A 26,982-nucleotide genomic window follows, 5' to 3' on the forward strand; every position below is an offset into this window, starting at 1 on the left:
AGTTAGGAAGTTGTTGGGTTTTAGGCTCATTGGTTTATGTTTTTAAGTTGTGACTGTTCAACTACATTAGTAGTCGCCCTATTAAGGGCATCCTTGTAATATTTCATCCTTTGAGTTAAGTATAAATATAATGAGGGGTTGGCGGTTAGGGTTAATTTAGAATCCTTGTTAACTTCCTACTCTTTTCTCCCTCTATTTTCTTCTCTACTACTGAAATCTTTATCTTCCTCCTCTTTTCCTTTCACAAGAAATTCAATTAAATCTACAATCAGTGATTTTTACTTAGTTCCTTGAGTTGTTTCTTCAAGCAGCCCTATATCGGCCGACTGCATGGTGATTTAAGAAGCTGATCGAAGCTCTCAGGTAAGCCAGTTTTTGGATTTTTTGGTGGATTTGTGTGCCCTGTAACTAGTATAGGGTTTTTCATCAAAATCATAAAAAAATGGAGAAAGGGGAAAAGTCTTGTTTTTGTTGGACTATTCTAGAGAGAGCGGTTGTCTCTTCTCCCGTCCCACAGAAAATGAATCTTTTGTGGGAAGACAGTCTAGGACACCAGAAAGGTGTTGTTGGTTCCAGAAGTGTTTCGTTTGATCTTGTTACATATTTCAGTTATTTTCTTTACATTTTTTGAGAAGCATGAAGGATCACGGAGTTGAAAATAAGATCAGAAGAGAAATGGGACCAGTAGGAGGAGGTGTTGGAGACCTTTTCGGGACTATGACCATTACTTCAGTTAGGTTAGATGGTGCAAATTACTTAGAATGGTCACAATCTGCAAATATGGCCATTGGTGCTCGTGGGAAATTAGGGTATATCACTAGTGAGGAAGTGAAACCTGAAACTAGCAACTCTCGATGGGTACAGGAGAATTTTTTATGCGCAAATACAGCTAAGGAAATATGGAATGGGGTTGCAGAAACCTATTCACAAAGGGAGAATGTTACTAGGGCTTATTAGTTGAGAAATCAGGTTATTTATACAAGGCAGGGAGATAGACCTATTGCAACCTATTTTTCAGCCCTTAAAACCCTGTGACAGGAGATTGACCATTTAGAGACATTTGCTTGGGAAACCACTAAGAATGCAGCTACCTATCAGAAACATTTAGAGAAATATAGGGTGTTTGAATTTCTGTTGGCCTTAATCCTGAGTATGATATTGCAAGACAACATCTTCTTTCTAGGGACAGTGTTACCCTCTCCCAGGCATATGCCTTTGTGTTAGGGGAGGAGAGTAGGAGAGATGTGATGATGAAAAATCCTGCTTCTGATCAGTCTGTCATGGTGAGTACTGTGAAACCTAAACAAAGTGGAGATCGGGGTGGCAGTGAAATCAAGAAAGAAGATAAAAGAGATTTGATATGTGACTATTGTAAGAAGCCTAACACAAGAGATACTTGTTGGAAGCTTCACCCACATCTTGTGCCGACTAGATAGAAAAATAAGAAGGGAAATGCACACATGGCAGTTACTGGTGGCATTCCGGTCCCCCCTACTACAGCTGCTGCAGTAAGGGCCGAACTTGAGAGGTATGAGCAGCTTTTGAACCAGCGGGATAACCAGTTCCAGTCCAGCAGTAAGCGTACAACAAGGTATAGGTGGCACTGGTGGAGTCCACTCTACTGCCTTTGCTCACACAAGTAGTTCACACGTCACTGCAAATTATGTTTCTACTTCAGGTAAGGAGGGGACTCCTTGGATTATAGATTCTGGAGCCTCAGAGCACATGACCCATAGCTCTACTATTTTTTCTTCTTACTAGCTCTATTATAGCAGAGATAAGGTCTCCACAGCTGATGGATCCCATGTTCCTATTGCGGGGAAGGGATCTATCAAGATTAGTGATTTTATTTCTCTACCCTCAGTCCTTTATGTTCCTAGATTGAGCACTAATTTGTTATTTGTTAGTAGTTTGATTAAGAACCTGAACTACTCAGTAATTTTTCTCCTAGTCATTGTATTTTGCAGGATTTGGATTCAAAGAGGACGATTGGGAGTGGTCGTGAAGTGAACGGGATCTACCTCCTGGATGTTCTTCTTCCTCATTAGAGTCTTCATGTCAGCAGGGATAGTGAGTCAGGGTCTGTAGGTCAAGTTATGCTTTGGCATAATCATTTGGGCCATTTACCTTTTTCTTCTTTGGGTTTTTTGTTTCCAAAACTTTTTTAGTCTGTTAGTTTGTCAAGTCTGGAGTGTGAAGGTTGTCAACTTGGAAAGCATTGTAGGCATTCATTTAAACCTAGTAATAAAAGGTGTTATTCTTCTTTTGATGTTATTCATTCGGATGTATGGGGACCTTACCATGTTCCTTCTATGGGAGGCTATCAATATTTTCTCTTATTTGTGAATGATTTTTCACGATACTCTTGGGTTTACCTGATGAGATCCCGCGATGAAAGACCATCATTGGTGAAACAATTTCATCAGATGGTGCTAACACAGTTTGGAACAAGAATAAAGGTGTTCAGATCAGACAATGCTAGGGAATATTTTGAAAAGTACCTTGCTTCATATCTATTAGAACATGGTGTTATCCATCAGAGCAATTGTCCCTATAGTCCACAACAGAATGGTGTTGCAAAAAGGAAGAACAGACACATTGTTGAGATTGCAAGAAGCATGATGAGTACATCTACAGTTCCAGTTCAGTTTTGGGGTGATGTAGTTCTCGTAGCAATATATCTGATTAACAGGGTGCCCTCTCGTATACTTGAATTCAACACCTCATTCAGTTTCCTTTTTCCTGAGGGGGAGATGTTTCATATTCCTCTCAAGATGTTTGGGTGTGTCTACTTTGCACATGTCCTTGGTCCTCACCACTCAAAGCTTGATCCCAAGGCAAAGAAGTGTGTCTTCCATGGATATGCAGAAAATCAGAAAGGGTACATGATCTAGTCTCTAGGAGCCGGTATGTTAACAATGGATGTCACCTTTTTTGAATCCACATACTTCTTTTCAAGGAATCCTCAGGGGGAGTGTTTTGGGGAAGTGAGTCAGTAGTCTATTCCTGTCCTAGTTCCAATCCCTGTGTCTACTCTTGTGCTTGACCATCTTGTGTCACCTACCTTACCACCTCCTTTGCATCCTACTTCTCAGCATTACTTACGACAGAGACTTCACAAGGATGTTGATTCCACTGCAGCAGAACTCACATCACTTCCTGTCGATTCCTTGGAGACTCCAGATTCGGCTGACATGGATTCAGGTATTCCTCTTGGTCCCACTACAGTTTCAATTCCCATTGATTCTACTAACCCTGTTACATAAAACCTTGATCTTCCTATTGCTCTCAGAAAATGGAAGAGAAAGTGTACTGCTCATTGTATTTTACAGTACTTATCCTATAGTGGACTTTCTCCTTCCTACCGTGTTTTTTTTTCCTCCCTTGACTCAGTGTCTATACCCAAGGGTGTTAGTGAGGCTCTATCCAAACCTGAGTGGAAGACAACTATGCAGAAGGAGATGACAACTTTGATTAAGAATCAGATATGGGACATTGTGGATCTACCAGAAGGCAAAGAGACAATTGGATGCAGATGGATTTACATGGTAAAATATAAGGCGGATGAAAGTATAGAAAGGTACAAGGCAAGACTTGTTGCAAAAAGGTACACACAGACCTATGGTGTTGATTACTTAGAGACCTTTGCACCGGTTGCAAAGATGACATATGTTCGGATACTTATTTCTCTTGCTGCCTCATACTCTTGGCCCTTATTTAAACTTGATGTGAATAATGCTTTCCTAAATGAGGATCTTCAAGAGGAAGTGTATATGAATCTTCCTACTGGCTTTTACAGTGATACTGAAAAGGGAAAGGTATGTAGGCTTAAGAAATCACTTTATGGCTTGAAACAATCTCCCAGAGCATGGTTTGACAAATTCGGAAAGGCCTTGATTGCTTTTGAATACACTTAGACTCAATCTGATCATACCTTGTTTGTGAAGAGGAGGGGACCTTTGGTGTCAGTCCTAATTGTTTATGTGGATGATATTATTGTCACAGAGAATGACCTAAGTGAGATTGATTGTTTGAAAAGGAATCTACATAAATAATTTGAAATTAAGGATCTTAGAGAACTGAGATACTTCATTGGCATTGAAGTTGCAAGATCAAAACATTAAATTTTTATCTCTCAAAGGAAGTATGTCTTGGATCTTCTTCAAAAGATAGGGAAGGTTGGAACAAATGCAATCAATACCCCTATTGATCAGAACCATAGAATCAATGCATCAGAAGGTGAACCAGTAAAGGACATTGGGAGATATCAGAGACTTGTGGGTCGGCTGCTATACTTGTGTATGACAAGACCAGACATTTCCTATGCAGTAAGTGTGGTAAGTCAATACATGCATGCTCCACGAGTCCATCATTGAGAGGCAGTTGACATGATTCTTGCTTATTTAAAGGGACACCCGGGAAGAGGCATATTGTTTACTGATCATGGACAGTTGAAACTAGAGGCTTATACAAATGCAGATTGGGCAAGATGCCTTGATGACAGGAAATCAACTTCAGGAGTGTGCACCCTTGTTGGGGGTAACCTTGTCTCGTGGAAAAATAAGAAACAAACAGTGGTGGCAAGATCAAGTGTTGAAGCTGAATACAGGGCCATGGCACATGGAGTTTCAAAACTTTTCTGGATCTGTTCCCTATTAGAAGAAATTGGTGTACAGACAGAATAACCTATGATGTTATACTGTGATAACCAGGCAACAATTAACATTGCCCATAACCCAATCCAGCATGACCGAACTAAGCACATTGAAGTGGATATACATTTTATTAGAGAAAGAGTAACTTTTGGAGAAGTTTGTTTCCCATACATTGCTTATGATCTGCAACTCGCGAATGTTCTCACAAAAGGTGTTGCAAAGAACAAGCTGAAGCATGATCTACGCAAGTTGGGAATGTGTGACATTTACTCCCAACTTGAGGGGGAGTGTTGAGTTGGACCTATTTGTTTTTTATTCTTATTTTAAGCTATTTAGTTAGGAAGTTGTTGGGCTTTAGGCCCATTAGTTTATTTTTTAAGTTGTGACTGTTCAACTACATTAGTAGCCGCCCTATTAAGGGCATCCTTGTAATATCTCATCCTTTGAGTTAAGTATAAATATAATGAGGGGGGTTGGCGGTTAGGGTTAATTTAGAATCCTGGTTGACTTACTACTCTTTTCTCCCTCTCTTTTCTTCTCTACTACTGAAATCTTTATCTTTCCCCACTTTTCTTTTCACAAGAAATTCAACTAAATCTACAATAAGTGATTTCTACTCTAACAAAGAAATGAAAAAAATATTTAACCAAATAAGAAGTCAAAGAGACAGTGACTCAAAAGTGAATAACAAATTGTAAGAAAAATAAGAATTTTATTTATTTAAATTTGAATGATACAAAGCATACAATGGTTGGATGAATGAAATATGAAAATTGAAAAATGGAATAAATTAATAAAATATAAAAATACAATATAATTACAATTTGAAAATAAAAAATTACATTATTGAAAAAATACCAAATAATTTAAATAGAATTAAAACAAAATTTACAATAATTTGAAAAAATGCTATACAACTATTGAGTATACAAAAAATATTGACTTCATCATTTTATTCTATTGTTCATGACTTTGATCATTGTAGGAATTGAAAATGGTGGAGGATAGGGCTATTTATAAGAATTGAAAATAATTTAATTGCCCAAAATACCCTAACAACAAGCCATTTTTTAATTGTTGAGAGGGATATTTTTGGTCATTATAAAGTTATTTATCACTTTATCCAAAATGCCCCACAAACTATTTGTTATATAGTTGTTGGGGGGCATTTGTGTCATTCTTTCTCCCCCAAAACCAAAATACATAAATACCCCCCTATATAGCTATTTATAGTTGTTGGGATATTTCTATAAAAAAGAAAATCCCAAAAAGATAAAAATAGTCTTTGGGGACCCCCTAATGGCTAGTTCATCGGGCAGGCTGAGCATGGCTCGCTACGAGCCATGCCAGCACATGGACCGTGAGCGGCACAACACGTACAACCGTATCATGCCATGCCGGACCGTGGACCTAGAACCCCAGGCCCAACACGACCCGGACCATCGTATCGGGCATGGCACAACCCATGTGTTGTCATACCGGTCCAAATTCAAGCCAAGTTGTACTGGGCCACGGACGACACAACCCGATTTGCACTTCTACATAACGACCCCAAGAATCACAAAATCAAATAAATTATAAATCCCAAGGGGAGAGGAAAGGTGCAAAGAGACAACACTAGATGGAAGAAAGCGAGTCAAATTTGGATTTGCTTCCCCATAAGCATGCTTGTATGTGTGACACGCTTCCTCAGCTTCTCTTTGATGAGGAGACACTCCGTCCTGATATTCCTCATTATCCAAGGGGGGGATTGACCTTTAAGGCGTCTCCTTCAATTATGATCTCGCAGTCCTTGAAATTGCACCCGAAATTATGTGCTTCCCACGCCGCCCAAACTTCTACTTCATTGATAGTCGATGTCCCCAAAGAATATCTTTTAGCGTCCACGAGGAGAATCCACATAATAAAATTTTTTTTGAATGAATATACACTTTTTCTTTCAAATTAGTGTTTTGTGAATTTCTGCCCACCAAACCAGTAGGTCTAAATTAAGGTCATCAAGTTGATTAAGTTCCAAATCTGTCGAGAATAAATATAACCCCTAAAAAATATGATTAATATGTTCATCCTCACTGCATCTGTTACAAGACTCATCAATATTACAACTCCTCTTTCCTCTTTCGAAGGAGGTCCTTTGAAGGAAGTTTCTTGTTCAATAATAAGAAAAGGAAACCTTTGAGCTTTGGAGGACATTTTAATCGCCAAATCAGACTATTCCATTTCATCGCACTACTCCTAAATGCAGGAAGCCCACATTTCAACTTATAGGCTGATTTCATGCTAAAATTACCATATCGGTTTTGGCTCCATATCAGATGGTCTTCCCTTGGCTCTGATGGGATGAATATACATTTGATTCTATTCCAAATTTATGTGGGGACCAAACTACGAATTTTATTCTCCCTCAACACCCCTCTATCATGATCAATGAAGTCGCACACATGAGCTGAATCTTCCTCACCTAGTTCAGGATTCACGATTACAACAAGGGATTCTTCACATGCCCACCTATCAGTCCATAAACTAATGGACTTACCATCACCTACCTCCCATCTTACCCCTTTTATTAATAGATCTCTGGCATTTAAGATGCCTCTCCATGTCTAAGAAATCCCCTTCTTAGCCTTGACTTCTCATAAATTTCTATTTCTTAAATTTTTACCCTTCACCGCTTTAACCCATAGGTTTTCTTCTTCCCTTAGGATTCTCCAGCCCAATTTTGCAAGGCAGGCTTCATTCGCCCACTTAAGATTTTTCAAACCCAACCCACCTCCCGACTTTGGGGAGCAAACTTTGTTCCTTTTCATTAAATGTAGGGGCTTTCTACTTTCAGAGTTATTCCAGAGGAATTTTTTATTTTTGAGCTTTTTCAATATCCATAATCGTAGTTAGAGGAATTATGAAGGACCTCATAATATATTGAGGCATCATAGAGGGTTATTGAATTTCGGAGAGTTAAGTTTTTATACAAAAGTGCTTTTTTAATGCTAAAAGGATATATTTTCGTAATGTTCATATTTTCTTCGTTTTAATATATTTTTATAATTTTTTATATGTTTTACTTTTTATTTATATAATTTTTAATATTTCATTCGGTTTGGGTTGGATCCAATCCATTCTATTTACATTTTAATGTATTGGATTGAATTGGATTTGGACAGCATTAAGTCCAGTCCATTTGTAAGTGGACTCACATTGGACTGGATCAGATTGTACCAAATCCAGTCCAATTGACACCTCTACTCCCATTCAGCATTCAAGGCTTGCTTTACTTGGAGTTTATAACCTGCTGCTGCTACTACTTTGTTACTCCCTACACCAAAACATATGAATTAGTTGTCCGATTCAATGATGACATAAATGAACCATCAATGTACAAGTAAAATTGGGATTTTTCTATTTGTGGAATACTCTGCAGGAGAGATATGTAGAGAGGTAATTTCTATTGAATTTAGACAAATATGGGATATGGGAATATATTTTCCATGCAACATCTTGGTTCTTGCATCCCATATTACTAGTCTAAGTGCAACCATAACTTTTTGGGAAAAAAAAAAAGAAGCATATACTGAGTTTGCAGGGGAACTTTGCAGGTTGAATCCCACTTGTAATCTAAGCCCAAAAAATTGCGTTTTCACGGCCCATTCCGTCTTGAGGCCCACGGAATCATTCTTGGGCTATAAGTTTTAGGCCTGATTTTATTTTATTTTTTATAGGTCAGGCTTGGAATTTTTAAATAAGCCTAATCTGAGCCCGAGCCCAATCAATAATATTACAAATAACAAAAAATATATTAATAGCAGGTATTAGATATCAACTATATTACTATTCTTTTGATGTATAAAATGCATGATTGGGCAGGGATAAATTAAAAATTAAAACATAGAACTAAGATATTGTACAACATACACACGGGGCTTTTTAACTTTAAATTGGAGCTGAACTCAGGCTTAAGCCTTTATATTAATAAGTGGTAAAGCCTGGTCGGAGCCCAGCCTGTGAGCAAATCTACTCCCCATTCCTAATCCCAAGTCAACTATGATTTTATGTGTGTTGAATGAGTTCATATTTCATCCATTAGGATTAGGATGACTCGATTCATCATCTTCAATTTCTTATCATTCTTGTGTTGCAGGTTGGGCCGCACCAACATTTGATTAAAGTGGATAGGTGAAACAGTTGAGAAGTGAAATTGATTACATTGGAAAAGATGGTTCAGCAAACAGGGAAAGGATGAGATGACTGACGAATCCCACCTATCACTTCCCAACACCTACACGTGTGTTAGTCTTATACCTTCACATATTACTATTGTTCACATTTTTCATTTATTATAAAAACAGGTCAATTCCCCTAATGCCGCCGTTTGGTTTTGAGTTTGAGCGCCTAATCTGTTATTTCTGCATACTACGGTTTGCCGTTCTCCCGACCCCCGACTCCATCGCCTTTGTGTTCATATATCAGCCATTGTATTTGTACACTCTTCTTTGGGAGTAGTTACAAGTAGGGTATGTATTGGTGAAGAAGGTCTGATACCAAGCGCCAGCTAAGCAAATCAAGTAGTTCATTCTCGAGTGGCTCAGGGGCAGGCTGTTAGTAATTTGTAATGGTGGATGAAGAAAACGTTTTAAAAACTGTCCCGGAACAGCAACACCTTTGGCCACCGGTTTTTTCGGATCACTGGTTTGATCATTCAGTTCAAATGGATATCCCGTTATGATTTACAAAAAAAATTAGAATAAAAAAATGGCCAAAACCATTGTTCAGGTCGACAGGTTGAATACTCAGTTTATCGGATCATTGACCAAGTTAATGGTTTTTGTCCCACGAACAGTTTTAGGGTGAAGGGGAACCAATTTCCTGAATCGCTTCAAGGTTAAATGGTCCAACTGTCTGAATCAACAACGGTTCAAAAATTGATATTAATTGACCAAGCTTAGTTCGGACAGGTTAGCCTGCCCTACGTGAGCTTGGTCAATTAATGACTTTCTGTTTTGGCCATATTGGCCATATCAGATGCCCCCCCCCTTCCCCCTTTCGAGGATGAGGTACCGTCCAAATTGGCTCGTCTAAGGGAAGTAACAGTTTGATTACTTGTGTCTCTAAGCCGATAGGTTAGCTTTGCCCCGTGTTTGTTGAGTTAGCATGGTTTGGCCATTGCCTCAGGTTAGTTTTGCCATCACTTAGGCTTAGCAAGGGAGTTTGCTAGTCAGGTTGATGATTTCCATAGAAGACGTCATTTTGTTGATGTTGAAATCGGCCACAAGGGTGCAAATGGAAAGTTGTTACAATAGGTAGAGGTGGATTCAATTTGAGTCGAGCTGAATACTTGACTATTCGAGCTCAACTCGTTGAAACTGTTTTAGGCTCGGGCTTGATTTGAGTTAGAGACTTGAACTTGATCTCGACTTGGTTCAAAGCTCGCAAGTTTGAGCTCGACTCGGCTCGATCTCAATTGCAAGTCAAGTTCTTTTCTAAAAAATAAAAATTATACATATAAAAATAAAAAAATACATATAAAATGTTTTTATTTTACATACAAAAAATAAGAATAATAAAAATCATTTACTATTGTACATAAAAAATAAAAATATTATTATGTATAATAAAAATTATTTATTTTATATATGTATGTATGTATGTATAATATTATTATTATGTGTGTGTGTGTGAATGAAGCCTCATGAGCCGAGCTTCACTTGGCTCGAGCTCGATTCGATTAGCAAACGAGCCTAGATATCAAGCTTGAGCTCGGCTCGAAGTTTGGCTTAAACCGAGCCAAGCTCAAATAGCTCGTGAGAAGCTCGGCTCGTGGCCACCTCTAACAGTAGGGTATCACGTTGGCTACTAAGCAAAGCTTGCAATTAGAAAAGATGTACACAACATAACAATACATTATGCTACTATGCACAAGACATGCTGGACACCTCAACACACTTCCAACCGAGCTCTCCAACTCTCATGGAGTTCTCTAGTTCTCTCTTCTTCATCGAGCTCTCCAACTCTCATGGAGTTCTCCAGTTCTCTCTTCCTCATCGAGCTCTCCAACTCTCATGGAGTTCTCCATCACTCTCTCATCGAGATCTCTCTCTCTCTCTCTTTCACACACACACACAAAGATCTCAAGCTCTCCCTCATCGAGCTCTCTAGCTCTTTCACCAAGCTATCTAGTCTCTCTCCGTGTTCTCACCTCATCTCACTAAGGGGTGTTCTGTAGTGTGTATGAGAAATTGGTGGGTGTGGAATAGTCCACACCACACCTTGTGGTAAGGATCAATCCGCACCACACCACAATCCACACCTGTTCTGAACTGTGGACAAACTATGTGGATTGGACAAGTCCACACCCACAGTGTTGTTTTGTAGGCGTGGTGTGGCCTAGTTCATACCACACTTTTTAATTAAATGTATCTCATGTACATTTTATGAATGATCTACACAGTTGATCATAAATGTATAATTTTTGCATTTTATATGATAAATATATTGAAAAAAGGCATCGATAAATTAATATTAACCAACAAATATTAATTTTAATAAAATGATAGTAAAATAATTAAAAAGTAAAAGGACTTGTTTGTAAAAAAATTGACCAAGTTTGGTCAATTGAAAATTTCAGTTATGTTTTATAAATAATAGCAATTTGAGTGAGCAGGAGGAAATATGAAGTTTATAGGACAAAATTACCCTTTGTTAAAAACAAAATCCACCGAATCCAAAGAGCATTCATGTTTTATTCGTTTGACTCCATCCATTCAAATTGTGGTTGATTGGAAGCATCTCCAAGTTCGAGTTTGACTCCGTCCATTCAAAATGCGGCTGGCTGAAATCATCAACTCCATCCATTCAAACAACTTTAGAATGGGATGCATTGATTCCATTTGGTGGGAAGCATCAACTCGATTGATTCAAACTGTGGCTGGTTGGAAAGACTCCATCTTCAAAGCAATATCTCTCATAGTTTGAGTTCGAGTGATTTGGAGTCCCATTCTTCATCCAAGTGCGAGTTCAAGTGATTTGGGATCCCATTCTTCATCCAAGTTCGAGTTTGAAATTACTATTTGGTTGTTTGTCTTCTCGCAAACTTCAGAGTTAGCAAGAAAAAGGTTTCTTCTTCTAACCTCGATTTAGGGTCTCTTTCCCTTTATTTTTTTTCTTGTTTCTTGTTTCTCCAACTCTTTTTAACTGGTTTGGGGAGATTTTACATATTTTATTTTTTGTTTGTTGTTTCTTCGTATTTGTATTTCATTGTTTAAGTAATTAATGTGATTCTTTGGTCAAATTCTGATTGTGTATTCTTTTGTTTAAAGAATGAAAAAAATCCCTTCCTCTCAAAATGTAAGTAAATGATGGTTTAGTTGAGTATTTGCAAAATGTAAGTAAAAGAAATAAGACTTAGAAGTCAATAGAAAGTTGGAAATGAATGGTTGCCAAAATTATATAAATGGCAACAATATGATGATTTGAATGCTGAAGAAACTACAATTTCTTTTGACCAAAATATTAGTATATAATATAGCTCATAAAATGAGTTAATATACATAGGACTCTAGAACCTTAATTATATAAATGGCAACCATATGATGATTTGTATGCTAAAGAAGTTCCAGTAGAGGCACTAGAGGCAAAGGTTTATGGTCGTGCACAAACATGGCTTGTGTGCTTTAACATCGTGGAATGACACATATCCAATAGATACATGATGCAATTTGGTTGTCTAAGTCTATAAATATGAGAATCATACAGAACCAAGAGGTTCATTGAGTTCTAAATGGTTTCGATGGTGTAAGTACCTATAGGGGATAGATGTTCAAAACTATAATTTATGTATCAAAATTGCAAACGATTATCTGGTTTTTTTAGTGCCGGATGGTTTCTAAGTCTGTAAATATACAAGAATCATACAGAATAAAGAGGTTTAGTGGGTTGTAAATGATTTTGATGGTGTAATTATGATGCAGAGGGATAGATGTTTGCAACTATAATTTATGTTTCAAAAAGCATTCAAAAAAATTCTGTTTAAAAATTGCAAATAATAATCCGATCTGTGTAATGCCAAATGGTATCAAACTCTATAAAAAACTATCTGATTTGTGTAATGCCAAATGGTTTCCAACTCTATAATAAACCAACCGGTCTTCTCCATGCTGGATGGTTTATACACTTGTGAGAATTATATACTATTTTATGGAATGTTGGGCCTTAGATGATTTTGAGGGTGTAAATACTATTTTATCACATGAGGGGCTGAAATTTACAATTGCAATAAACCATCCGGTTTGTGTAATGCCAGATGATTTCTAATTCTATAAAATACTATCTAGTATGTGTAATGCTGGATGTAGACCTGTTCATGGGCCGGGTAGCCCAATGGCCCGGCCCGCACCCGGTCGGGCTTGCTCATGTAATTAGGCCTGACCTCAGGTCTAACACAGTAAGCCTGACTGTGTTTCGGGCCGGGCTCGGGATTTGTCAAAAAAGCCTGGCCCGAGCCCGGCCCGACCCGACTCAATATTATATAATATATAAAATACATATTATGTATTTTATATATTATATAAAATATATAAATAATATAATATTTATTGAAATATATATATATTTATAATTTAATATATACATTTTTTTTATTTTTTTCTTTATAATCTCTCTCTCTCTCTCTCTATCTCTATTCAGCCGCTTCAGCAATAGTAACAGCATGGGCTAAATTTCGGGCTCGGGCTTTGGCCTTAGAAAAATTTGTTAATATAGAGTGAAAGCACGGCCCAGCCCATAAACAGGTCTAGCTGGATGCTTTCCAATTTTGTAAAACACTATCCAGTCTGTTTGATGTCAGATGGTTTCTAACTTTGTAATAAACCATCTAGTTTGTGTAATGTCGGATAGTTTCCAACTCTATAATAAACCATCTGGTCTTCCCCATGCTGGATTATGCCTAAATCTGTTAAACACCACCTATGTTGCTCCATACTATATAGTCTAGGCACAAAACCTGTTCTTGTTGTTAATCATATAAGTAGATATGTAGTTTGAGTATTAATCATAGAGATAAACATTATGAACTTTATTCAATTGTCTTGCTATTTTAGCCAATCTGGCATTATCATTAAAAAAATATTATTTTATTGATAAAATATTAAAATATTAAAATTATTATTTTAAAGTATAAAAATTAAAATGAAAGAAAAGTATGTATAAGATATATATTGTATCAAAGTAGAGTGTGGAAATACTATGAATTGGCTAAATCCATGAGATATATGTGTGACTGGGATTTTGGACCGTGAGCGGGGATGGTCTATGATATAGTATGGATTGGTTCCATCCACAACCAACCAAACGGGGGGATTCATCCCGTGGCATGGACTGAAATTGCAGGAGCGGAGCCAAGGGGTGGTGGAGGGGAGCCATGCCTCCCCCCATGTCTTCAAAATTCCCACAAAACCCATTTAAATTCCACTTATATTTTGACCACCTTACCCATGTTTCTTAACTTTTGGTCCCCCTATGTCTTTAAAATTCTCACAAAACCCATTTAAATTCCATTTATATTTTGACCCCCTACCCATTTAAATTCCAACTCACCTTTTTTTCCCTCGGTATAAATGACTTAACTATTGGAATCTACGCCCCTACGATATCACCCGAGGGACTAACGTCTCTTCTATTTGCAGATCTCTTTTAACAGCCGAGGTCAGGTGACACCCTACTTATACAAATTTTCATGTTCGCCGGTGTTACAAAATTTCAACGCAAACAAAAACCATGAATGGGAAACTGAGGATTTGAAGATCACTCAGCCTTAGGAACTTATTTCCTGTTTTTGTTTTTTTTTCGTATCGTGTCCATATACTCTGCCTTTTTTGAAAGAGCCCCGGCCCCTTGGCCACGTTGGGTTGACGATTCTTAAACAAAACTAAAGCTCCAATGTGAACAGGGTTCCACTTGTAATAAAATCACGTGTGAACACGGTGTCCGATTCGAGCGGAATCATTCACCCATCGTAGTTCGAACCATTAGAGGTAAGGTGGCCCATCGTAGTTTTGATTTATATATATTTTTTTCTCGCTGGGCTGGGGGGTGGCCCGGCTCGGCACTTGTCATCCTTAACTACGGTCTTTTTAGCAATGACTTAAAAGTAAATGATAAGAATGTGAAAATACCGGTGCTATTGCATAAAATGAAAAATTACATTGGAGGGCAAAAGTGTTCCCATTCTGAAATGTTGCCCAACCAATCAGACTTTGAAGGCGTAGTGTAGACTACTTTCATCTTTCTATCTAGTCCTTATAAGCGTACAGTCCTTTCGCGCTACGCTAGGACGCTTATATCCGTTGCTTGCACTCTTCCTCCCTCTCTATTTGATTTGCTTCCTTTGGAGTTTGAGCTTTGCCATCTCTTCCAGTGTCCTTTGCCCTTGTCTTTCACAATGTGTCGAACACATATGCTGTTTAGTTAAGTTAATCCTTACTCTTCCCAATTCACGGGGGATGGGCTGTGAATTGCCCATCCCTATCCCATATTGAATAAAGGATGGATGGATGATAATGCATTCAACTCGATTATATTTTCACAAAAAAAAAAGATTCTCAAGAAGTATAAATATAAAACCTTATTTTTTTATTTTATTTTGTATGCATTGGCACTGTGCATTATTATATTTATACTCTTTTCAAAGTTCCTTAAAATTCTATCCTACATCCAATGGAACTATAAAAACACCCAAAGAATTGAGAGCGAGAAAGATGCAAATGCAATAATGGATTTTTTAATTGCTAACCAACCTTATTTAACTATTCAAAACCAATCTTTGAACTCTATGGATGTGATTAACCACATGCCATGCCATGATTCTCTCAATGCAATTAACTGTATGCTTTTCTTTAAATTATTATTTAATTTAGTAAATTTTAATAAACTAACAAGCTGCCATAAAAAACGTCGGATGGGATTATACAAAGCTGAAAGACGTAATTTAAGATTTATTAGTGGATAGTGGAAGACTGGAAGTGATATAATCTAATAAACGTGGTGTTGGTGAGTGGTTTAGGCACGCGCACGGCACACCCCCTTTTGACCAATAGGGCATCATCATCACTCATCACTCTTGTGTCTCCCAACGGATAACTTTATAAAAACACAAAAAGAGAGGAATGAGAAAGGGAGGACCCTTTTCATTTATGATTTACCGTTGCTTTTGTTATCCATTATTACTACACTTGCCTTGAGTTCTGTGAATGAGTTTGTGTTTCGTCTCTTCTCACTTCTCATAAAAATTAAAATCTGGAGAACTCGGCGGCTCGCTTCAGTAAGGCCCGTTCGAACTTCGAACAGTCTTTTAATTCCCTTTCATTACACAATAAAGTACATAGGTATGGAGATTTTCTCGATATTAGGCTGTTCCAACACCTCGACGGGCCTTACACTGATTAAAGCCGATCACAAATTTGGATAGTGCGTCTTTTGTACCTGTTATTAACTTAAGAAAAATTGTTATTGAAATCTTCCTCTTAGTTTGATAATTACTTATCATATAGTTGTAAATAGATCCTTTTTTCTTAGAATCCTCTAAAAAGAATCATGAAAATATCTGGCCATGTATTTATTTATTTTTCAAATTTTTTCTCATATGAACCACTGATCTAAATCCTTTTAATTTCTTTTTGGGAAAATCTATAATACAGGAAAGACATGGTATTTCAAGAGTTTTGACAAATCAAAATCCACCCATGAATAATACATTTTTGGCTACCACATTTATAATAGACCGGTCGATTAGTCAACAAACATTTTTCAGATATCATATCTTTCCAATATCATAGTGGAGCCCTTTCTTATTTGAAATTGAATTATATTCTAAACTTGTCCTTCATATCAATCAATCAAATAGGCTGCAATTTTTCATTAAAAAACTATCCTCAATAGTAATTGTATGAATATTTTGAACAGTTTGATACTTTTTGTTAAAAAATTTTAATAGAAAAAATTTATTTACAATTATTTCAAAAAATTTAGAAAAAGTGATTACAATTATCAAACTTAAGACGTTTCAACAATTTACCCTATAACTTATAAGCATAAAGGTAACACCGATAAGGGTTTTTTTAATAATTGAACACTATTTATACCAAAGCTCAGCACTCGTACTTTAATACGTTTGTACGTGATTTTTTTTTTTCATGTGGAAGTTTGTGACTTCGTCATCAATCAGCATGTAAATATGTAATGAGTAATAACAGAAACAAAAATAGATAATCACGACATCCTCTACCATAATTAGGCAATAGTTATCTAAATAGTAAAGGTTGTTTTCGTCAAACCAGCATCTTTTCATGAAATATGCAATATGCAATCCTCCTCACGCTTTTATCTTTTAGACTATTGGTCTTTAGAAGAGACGGAGAGAGAACAAACGAGACCGGATCTGCCCCTCACAGAAGGCGCCTCACACGGGAGATGTTCCTAATGCACGGTGGATGTGCATGTGAGGCGCTCGAGAGTGAGGAGCAGATCCCGTCCCAGAACAAACAAAGGGTATAGTGCTGTGCTCTCACAAAGCGCACCTCACAGCCCCATCCCACCGTGTGTCGGGAATATCTCTCGCCATAATGGTCATGCATTAGAATTGTTAAGCCATAAATGTGTGAAAGTACGCGCATCATCAACTTGCGAATTTTAAATTAGCGATGCCAGGAGGGCAGCGACGAAACAACAGGCTGACGCCACTCCACTGACGATTCATTTTGACGTCACCTTGTAAAATGATCACCCTCTATACACGCTCACTACGCTACTACCGCGATTTTTCCAATCAACTTCTCTGTATTTTCTTTTTTTCCTTTCCCAATTGTTTCTCTTTTTCTTTTTTAATGTTTATCCTCCTCCTTTGCTCCCCCCCCTGCACATAAAAACACCTAAAAAGCAATCTTTTCTTCTCTTCATCTCATCATCATCACTCACCTTCTCTCTCACTCCTCCTCAGCCTCAAGGCCCTCAACCGCCGAGGATAATCATTGAGGAAGGAAAACAAGCCAGAAAGGAGAAGAAGCAAAGCCGCTCATAACATATAAACCAAGCGAGATGGACACAACTGTTGAATCTCCGTGGCCGGGAAATTTCTCTATTGATCGGAAAAGGCTGATCAACAGTCTCGTGCGAGGCCGTGAACTCACAACCCAACTTCAAACTATCCTCTGCAATCGCCTCGGACATGAGGATGGGTCCTTGTCCACCGAAGATCTCCTCCCAAGAATCTTACGATCCTTCACCGAGGCTATTTCTGCACTCAAGTCCGCTGACTCCGGAGAGGTCTGTCAGAACCCGTCGAGTACGAATGTGAGTTCGCCCAGTTGTGATGGCCCAAGGACGGAAGATTCCGGCGAGAGCAGGAAGTCTCCAGCAGTCAAGGATCGTAGAGGAGATTATAAGAGAAGGTAATTGGCTGATCACATGCTGAAAAATAATGAAACAAACTTTGTTTTAGGCAAGGAAGATCAAGGGGTAATTTAGTCACCTTGGATGGAATAGAGGCAGAAGAGTCTTTTTTCGTCATTTGGATTCTTGGGTGCCCACTGGGCACTGGCTGGGAGTTCCAGGTCAAACAAGAGACAAGGGAGATATCTTGGTTGCCAGATGACATTGTTGTCCCCAGTTCTTTTCCACTGTCATAGTTACCTCTGTTCATTGACAGATAGAGAATGCATTTGGCTTAATTTGGGTAATCAACACTATTTACTAACATGCAGATTTCGTTTCTTGGTTGCAGAAAGGTTTCTGAGACATGGACAAAGATCACTCCCACTCCCATTGACGACGGCCGTGCGTGGCGAAAATACGGCCAAAAAGTGATCCTCAATTGCAAATACCCAAGGTTTGTTGTTGATGATGACCTTCTTTAATTTTCTTGTTCAGTAAAGACAACATAGTTTTAGTTTTAGTTTAGATGATGACGACGAAGCAAATTTATATCATAATAAATTAATTTTTATTATGTGATGATGGAGCAGGAACTATTATAGGTGCACTCACAAAAACGACCAAGGATGTGCAGCAACCAAACAAGTACAGCAAATTGAAGATGACCCACCAAAGTATCGAACTATATACAAGGGCCAGCACACATGCAAAGATATATCAAAGCCCCCCCAATTCATCATGGACTCTACCCATACAGACTCCTCCTCCTTCGTTCTAAGCTTTCAGTCAGACTCAGACGCTCCAATAACTAACCAGCAGCAGCTCCAGGAGCACCATCCCTTCTTCTCTTCCTCTTTCCCCCCAATAATAAAACAGGAATGCCAGGAAGAAATCCCAAACCATGAGATGGAGGAGCTCACCCACAACCAGCAATCTTCATCACAATATTTTCTGCCATCTGTCCCTACATCAGCGTTGCCATCCACACCCGGGTCTGATCATGGGGATGTGATTTCGGGCGTCTACTCGTGTAGCACCAGCTCTCACAGTCTGGACATGAGCTTCGTCGGTGACTTTGATGATGTTTTCCATTTTGATGATGATGACTTTTTTCCGGTTTAATTCGTTCGGTGCATGTAATTGTGTAAAGTGAAGTGAAACTTGGAAATTTGGTTGTACGATACCATCACCATCATCATGTATTTCCCCTGTTACATTACTTGTCTACTTCTTTCTCTGATATAAAAATTGGACTGAGATCCACTCTCATCCCGATCGAATTCCCCTGTTGCATTACTTGTCTACTTCTTTCTCTGATATAAAAATTGGAATGAGATTCACTCTCATCCTGATCGAATTCCCCTGTTACATTACTTGTCTACTTCTTTCTCTGATATAAAAATTGGACTGAGATCCACTCTCATCCTGATCGAATTCCCCTGTTACATTACTTGTCTACTTCTTTCTCTGATATAAAAATTGGAATGAGATCCACTCTCATCCTGATCGAATTCCCCTGTTACATTACTTGTCTACTTCTTTCTCTGATATAAAAATTGGACTGAGATCCACTCTCATCCTGATCGAATGCATCATGTGGAATTAATGGAGTTAGGGAACCAATGTGGTGTGGTACACACAGACAAGGAGATTTGACCCGACTGGACAAGTTTTCTGGGCTTCTGGGTGGTTTTGTTTGTTTTTGGCGAGCTGACCTGAAAGTCCATCCAGAAAAAAAAAATTATACTAATTACTAGTATAGCATTTCTATGTACATGAGTAACATTTCTACTACTAAGTTATGTAATATGTATTTTTGCTCCTTGCATTGCACGCTGGATATAAGTTAGTTTGATACTTTACTGACTGGTAAGCCGGAAATTCTACACGTACGCGCATTCATTGAGTCCCCTTTACATAATTATATGTAAGAATTAATGGTAAATTAGAGATAGGTACCTGTACTTTGGGGGGAGTGATATATAAGAAGGTATCTTGAACTTTCAATTATAACATTTTTTAGTATCCTGAATTTTTTGAAATAGACACTTAAGTCCATCCATTACTAGTATTCCCTCACTTAAATATTACATAATGCCATAACTACCTTTCTCGTTCAACTACCACTAGTCCAGGACTAATTGTTCTGTGTTGAGGAAGTAACACTCGGTAGACACTCCACCACTCATTGTCTCTTCTTCAGTGAAAATACAGATTAAAGTTATCGACCCAACAAGGCCAACCACTTTAATCCTCTCGGACCCATCTTGAGTCTTGAAAATATAGATACATGTATTAAACTCTTCAACCTCCCCATCCCATCCTTTCTTCACAGACAAAGCCACATCCATAAGGAAAAAAGTGGCTCTCTAAATTCGAAGAAGAGTTGAACATTCAAACGATAACCTTGCTGTCCAAGAAAGGTGGCCAGGTTTTTTGGACCCAAAATAACACCCGGATTTTGATCAGTATAAATGAACATAACAGGGTAGAAGACCCTCCATATCTATCTGATCCGAGAGATGGAACAAGTTAAGCTATTTGGAGCTTTTCCAAGCCCATTCATTTACAGAGTAATCTGGGCTCTGAAGCTCAAGGGTGTACAATATGACTACATAGAAGACGATGATCTCTTCAACAAGAGTAATTTGCTCTTGGAGTATAACCTAGTTCACAATAAGAAGGCTATTGTTCTGTTCGTGGAGTTCCAATTGCAGAGTCCATTGTTATCCTTGAATACATCGAGGAGACATGGCCAAATAATCCTCTGCTGTTGCCACAAGATCCTTACGAGAGAGCCCAAGCTCGGTTCTGGATTAAATATCTGGAAGACAGGGTTAATTATTTCTTAATTTTCTTATTGTGTAGACACACTTAGACCACCAAGTGTTTGATTTAAAAACGTTGATATGACCCTCTGTTTTCGTTCTTATATCGTGATGTTTTGGTGATGTAACAAGCAACCTTCTTTGCAGTGTTTTGGTCTGTTGGGGAACAACAGGAGAAGGCACTCAAAGAGGCCTCAGAAGTGTTGAAAACCATTGAAGAGTGTGGTGGTCTTGGAGAGAAGAAGTTCTTCGGTGGAGACAGTTGAAATGGTGGATATAGCATTCGGATGGTTTGTTCACTGGATCGGACCGAACTCCGAAGAGCTCTCAGGTGTATAGTTAGTGGAAGTCCATGCATTAATTCCAAGACCACGCATGGTTCAGGTTAGTTCTGGTGACGATTTTACTCTGCCGGAGATTTATTACCCCTCACCGGTGAATTGATTTTAATCGGTGTTGTTTTGGTCATTTTAAATTTGTTGAATTTAATAATTTAAAATTTATATAGGCATTTCAGCAATTTTATGATACACAGAAACGTGAATGAATGGAAATTGACCTAAGTGCTTATTTTTGAGAATTTAGGATACTCAAATAGTACAATTGAAAATTCAGGTTCAGGTACCCCAAAAGTACAGAATATCTATCTATCTGTAATCTATCCAAAATTAATTATAGAGAAATTTAACATTCTTGGGTCACCTTACCTCTAGTGAGAATTCAAAGGAGTGCTTCAAATCATAGATTCATAGATAGAAGTTGATTGAGATAACGGTGAATGGGATAAACAGTACAAAGGAAAAGTGGATTTTGGACATTTGTATCATCGTCTAAAGAGTGGGAGTCTCAATCATAGTAACTCGAATTAATATACAAATACAACGAACCGAACTCGAATGCGCCTGAGTCCTGTTCATTACCTATAAGCTATAACTAACTAGCCAAGCTATACCAGCTTCGCTTTTGCTATTGTAGCCACCTACCAGACGCAACGATGATTCTGTCTTTTTTATGTCGAGATGGCAATCGTTTATAATGACTGAAGATTCCAATTTCTGGGTAGAGATGGAATGGGCTTGAGGTGTTTATCATTTCCATCAGGTTTCAGGAACAGCTGAATCAGAGATCAAATCCAGCAATCGACAGTCATTGACTCAGTGGATGAGTGGAGGTGGACCCTTCATCTAATTTAATGGGTTCCCTTAGGCTTAAAAGGGTGCATTGTTCCAATCGGAACCGCATTGAAGTGGATCCGTACGTATTTAGTTATATTGACTCAATTATAGGAGAGTGGATTGAATTTGAATCAATACCATTTGCCCATGTACAGACAGCCTAATAAGGAAGTGTATCTCCTCAGATGCCCATACTGACTAACCGAATCATTCAATTAAATCGTAAAATCCTGTTTTCGACTCGAACTCAATTATCCCCTCTGTGCTAGAAATCTCAATAACCAATAGAAATGACAATTGGGTGGATTCAGGGTTATGCATTCTCCTTGTTCCCATAGCTAAGATGTCCTCTATCCCATTCTCAGTGGTGAGGCAGCCACTTTTCATTGGAGAAGGAAAATCCCCAAATTTATAAGGGTATAATAAAATTAGATTAAACCTGCCTTATTTGGAGAGGGGTGGGGTAGGGCCCCAATTTCATAAGAAAAATTATCATCCCTAAAACCGGATTAATGGTAAAAATAAAACTCATCCAAACTAAGGCGGGGCAAGCAAAAACCCCACGGGGAAGGGTCAAACTGTAGAAATTAAATCAAGTAATTTGTCAATCATTCAAGCTGTGATAATTTTTAAAGCTCAATTTAAAATGAATACAAATACAAATATATGGAGTGCAAAACCTTATATTTTATATATATTTTTACTATTACATATTTATATTTATACTCTTTTCAAACTAAACTTAATTTAGTTTGACTACTTATCAGAATCAATCCACCAAGCCCAATGATTTTTAATTCCCCTGCTCGAACAAGCAAAGTGTTGTTTATGGCTGGTGGGGGCCCTCACCACTAACTCCCATTGAAAAGACGGAAACATATGTTTCAATGTTTGCCTTTTTGTTCGGTGTATGTAAACTCATTTTTGTTTAGTTCACTACTTTATTATCTACAAACATAATAATGGAATTATCAAAAGTTCTTTCTTCATCTTATTTATTTTTGTGCGGGCATGTGAAGAGAGAAAAGGTAGAGGGTACCCACCCCTTTTTTATTTGATCATACATCGTTGGGGGTTAGAGTCATAGTCATAGAATGGGTCTCCGGTCTCGTACCATTTTGAATATATTTTATTCACATTTTTAAATTTTTTCTTTTATTTGAGAGGGAGGTCTAGTTAGGTGAGGTACTTTGGGTTCATTTGGTTTGTAGTCGAAATGAGAATCCGAGTGGATTATTCTCAAGTCTGTTTGGTATAGAAATAAGAATTAATTAGTATGAATGAGATTTCATTCCCAAATAACCTCTCCCCTCAAATGGGGAATGCCAATCAAGCAAAAATGAAAATGGGATTCTGGTTCTGTTCAATCAAATAGTTAGAATCAGAATAACCCCATTATGAATCCGATTCAAGACCCCATTCATGCAAACCAAACATGGCCTTAATTAGTTAAAAGAAACCCCCTTCTTTGCTTTGCTTGATGTTAGATTAGACATCTCCTGGCACCTGAACAGGAATAGAGCAATTAGACTATGGAAGAATCTAGGCATTACTTTCGTATTACTGCAAATCGGCTACCAAAAGGGGGATTGGGGATTTGCTTGGATTTAAGAGCAATCAAAAGGCAAAAGTGAATATTTATTAATAACCCTAGTAGGTGTTTGGCATAGGTGCTGAAAATATCGCACCGTTTTCTAATAAAAATGGTGTTAAACATGTAGAGTTGTAAGTACTGTTTTCTTAAAAAATGGTGCTTATTTTTTGTTTGGAACCGATGCTATCATATATGCGTTTTTTGAGAAAACAGTACTGGTTTTGTTTGGTACTAATGTTGGCAGCAACTTTTTCAATATCGATCTATGTTATTCGACGTCCAAGATGATACCATATCATTGCACCGCTAGCAGCAACATGTCGCTTTTCCAAAAAACATTGTATTTGGCATTAATCTAGACCGCACTTTCTCAATTCCTAAGGTGTTGTCTAGAGCAACATTTTTTTCCCTAGAAAAACGGTACTAAACAAGAGATTGTTGTTTGAAGCACCGCTTTCTCTGATGTGGTGCCTACATGGCGCCGTTTTCTCAAAAAACAACATCAATGCCAAACATCGCCCAAATCTGTTCCAATTGAAACCGAATCGTTTGCTTTATTGGATTGCACAACAGGGTTGCAGCCCATTCCAAAACCCTAGTAACAGCAGAGTAGTTTGATCTCAAGTTTTGGCTACAACCAATGAGAAACTTGGCCAATTGGACGAGTTGGTACCATGGAAAATAGCATTAGTTGTTGATAGGGGTGGCCACGAGAGCTCGGCTCGGTTTCAATTGAGCTTCGAGTCCAATTTATAGGCTCGATTAATAAACGAGCTGAGCTTGAGTCTAATAGAGCTCGACTTGCGAGCTGAACTTGAATATATATATATATATATAATTATTATAATTCTTAATTTTTTAAATATCAAATAAAAATATTTTATATATATAATTTTTATTTTTATAAAACATTTTTTCTAATATCGAACTCGATCTGATCCGAGCTCGAGTTCAAAGTTCTAGCCAAGGTTCAAAGTATCATTACATATCGGCCGATACCTATCGTTCCAGGACCCTTCCGATATGCCCCTACTGTGGGTGTATCGGGGGTTTGACCGGTTCAGGAGATGAAGGGGTCCTTGACCGGTTCCCCTGAACCAGTTAAAAAAAAAGTAAAAAAAACACGTACCGAAATGCCCAATACGCCCCTACTAGCATATCGGGTGTATCAATATTTTGAACCTTAGTTCTAGTTCAAACCAAGCTCAAGCCTTATATTACCTTGACGAACCGAGATTAAGCCTAGTACTATTCGACTCGGCTCGAATCCAAAGGGTTTCTGCAACGGATAGTGTGGGAACTTACTTTATTAGTTTATTACTGTCGTGAGATGAAACCAAACGATGATTTCAGAATTTCCACTTTTTTTTTTTTTTAATCTTGATTCTTTGATTAAATAAAACAAAATAGAACGTACACTTTTCGGTAAACGAGAGAAAGAGAGATTAAAGGTGGTATAACACTATAACTTATAAGCTGCTTTCTTTCCAAGTTCCTCCAAATGTGAAAGAGACGGAGAAAGTAAAACAAAATCGGCGTATTGCCTTTTTGAATAAACGATGGTTTTTAAAAACGAATCGGTTAGGGGTCTGGTTACCGGTATGAACGGTCTGACAAAGTGATAAGAAAATAAAAAATTTAAAAATTGGAAAATAGTCAAAACCATTCGAACAGTTAACTAGCCAATTCAGTGATTTACTGACTAAAATCAACGGTTTTAGAAGAAAATGATGACCGGTTCCCGGTTTTTCCGGTCCAATCATCCGATCTGATCCAATTTTAAAAACAGTGGAATAAACCCTCGTACAATAATTTCTCGAGGTCACATCTGCGCCTCACAGCGTCCTACAGTGTATTCTCGTCGTATATTGGGAACATCATATACCGTGAGACGTTGTGGGGCGCCGCTTGTGAGGCACAGATCTGGACTCTGATTTCTGCTTTTGGGTGAGTGGGGGTGTTTGGCTTGGGACAGCACATGCCACAGCCATCTTCCAGTCCTATTTTACCAAATTTCGGTTATTAGAGCCCGCCTTAGATGTTAAGCAATAGAAATGAAGCTTCCAAACTGAAAAGGAGCCAACTTCGTGGGGATTGCCGGGAAACTGTACTGAATACAAATAACAAATGTGAAGAGGAGAGTTAAAGAGTATTAAGAAATTATTTTTTCTTTTCATATTTATGTGGGTATTATGAAAGAAGAGAGTCATATCAATTTCTTATTAGGAGGTGTTTGTTTTTAGAATTTTGACTCATATTTATGTAAAGATCAATGAATACTTTTTTTATTTAGTGAAAAGTTGTCAATACTTAAATAGAATAAAAATACTGAATATTTTAAAATAATAAATTTTTTTGGTTAAAATAATCATTGATTTATTTATTTAAGAAATAAAATAACATAGTAAATGAATAAAAAGTGAAAAAGTTGAGGAGTTGGAAACTTCCAAATTCCAGGAAGGGACAGGCGGATGAAATAATCGAGACATGAAATAGACATTGAAAAGCAAATACAAGACGAACGAACGTGGTCCAGAAGACCTGGACAAGAGTACCTTCTTTGAGTAGGTGGTTTTTCCCTCGACTCGATGCAAAGAATCCATCGATCGAGGTTGTCCACATCTGCCGGAGCTGGACGAGAGGCTCATTCAAAGAATTTTAACTTCTCAACCAGTTTAGTGTCCCTGCACTATTGTATTTCATGGATACTACTAACGACGAAGATGATGTGATGGAGTTTTCTAAAATAATTGATTTGGATACGTTAGGGAGTGCAATTGGTGATATTGGATTTAGACCAATTGGAGCGGTGATGCATTTGGTGTTGATTAGATCAGTGAAGATGATAATTGATGTACTTTCTTTTAATGTGGGACATGTATCGTTTTAAGCTTCTAAAGTTTGAAAATGCTTTTTGTATTTTGGATTAATTTTCTTTTGTAATCAGTATTTTTTGAAATTTTCTTATATATTTATTTATTATTATCATCGCAGCTGTTTAACCTCTGATTCTATCCCAATTGAACCTCTGAGATATTATATACATTTGTGCGATTGCACTGTGTAGTAGGTAGCACTATAAAAATGGGTAGGCTTCTTCTGAGTAGCAGATCCAGAGTCCCGTTTGGGGTGGGGGGCGGTCAGTAATGGAAGATTATTGGGCTATCCATGAATGAATGGCTGCTCTTCTTTTTCTTGAAATTAAAAGGCCACAGGCGGGGCGAGGCTCTTCTTTTTCTTGAACAATTGAACCTAACTTCGTACTATGTCGGTGTGTGCAATGAATTAAAACGATAAAATAAAGAAGTAAAGAA

General features: G+C 37.8%; 1 protein-coding gene and 1 pseudogene across 1 annotated transcript; both read left to right on the plus strand.

Annotated features, from left to right (window-relative positions):
* The first annotated feature begins 17,544 nt into the window (after positions 1-17,544).
* On the plus strand, positions 17,545-19,340 carry WRKY54 (WRKY DNA-binding protein 54). Its single transcript, XM_010254742.2, has 3 exons — positions 17,545-18,088; positions 18,421-18,525; positions 18,662-19,340. Exons 1-3 carry the CDS (start codon positions 17,736-17,738, stop codon positions 19,191-19,193), a joined length of 990 nt encoding a protein of 329 aa, XP_010253044.1. The 5' UTR covers positions 17,545-17,735; the 3' UTR covers positions 19,194-19,340.
* A 1,253-nt stretch (positions 19,341-20,593) lies between these two features.
* Positions 20,594-21,165, plus strand: LOC104594958 (putative glutathione S-transferase pseudogene; annotated as a pseudogene).
* Positions 21,166-26,982: the final 5,817 nt, after the last annotated feature.

Source organism: Nelumbo nucifera, chromosome 2 (assembly GCF_055504915.1).
Source record: "Nelumbo nucifera cultivar China Antique chromosome 2, China Antique-T2T, whole genome shotgun sequence".
Taxonomy (NCBI): Eukaryota; Viridiplantae; Streptophyta; class Magnoliopsida; order Proteales; family Nelumbonaceae; genus Nelumbo; species Nelumbo nucifera.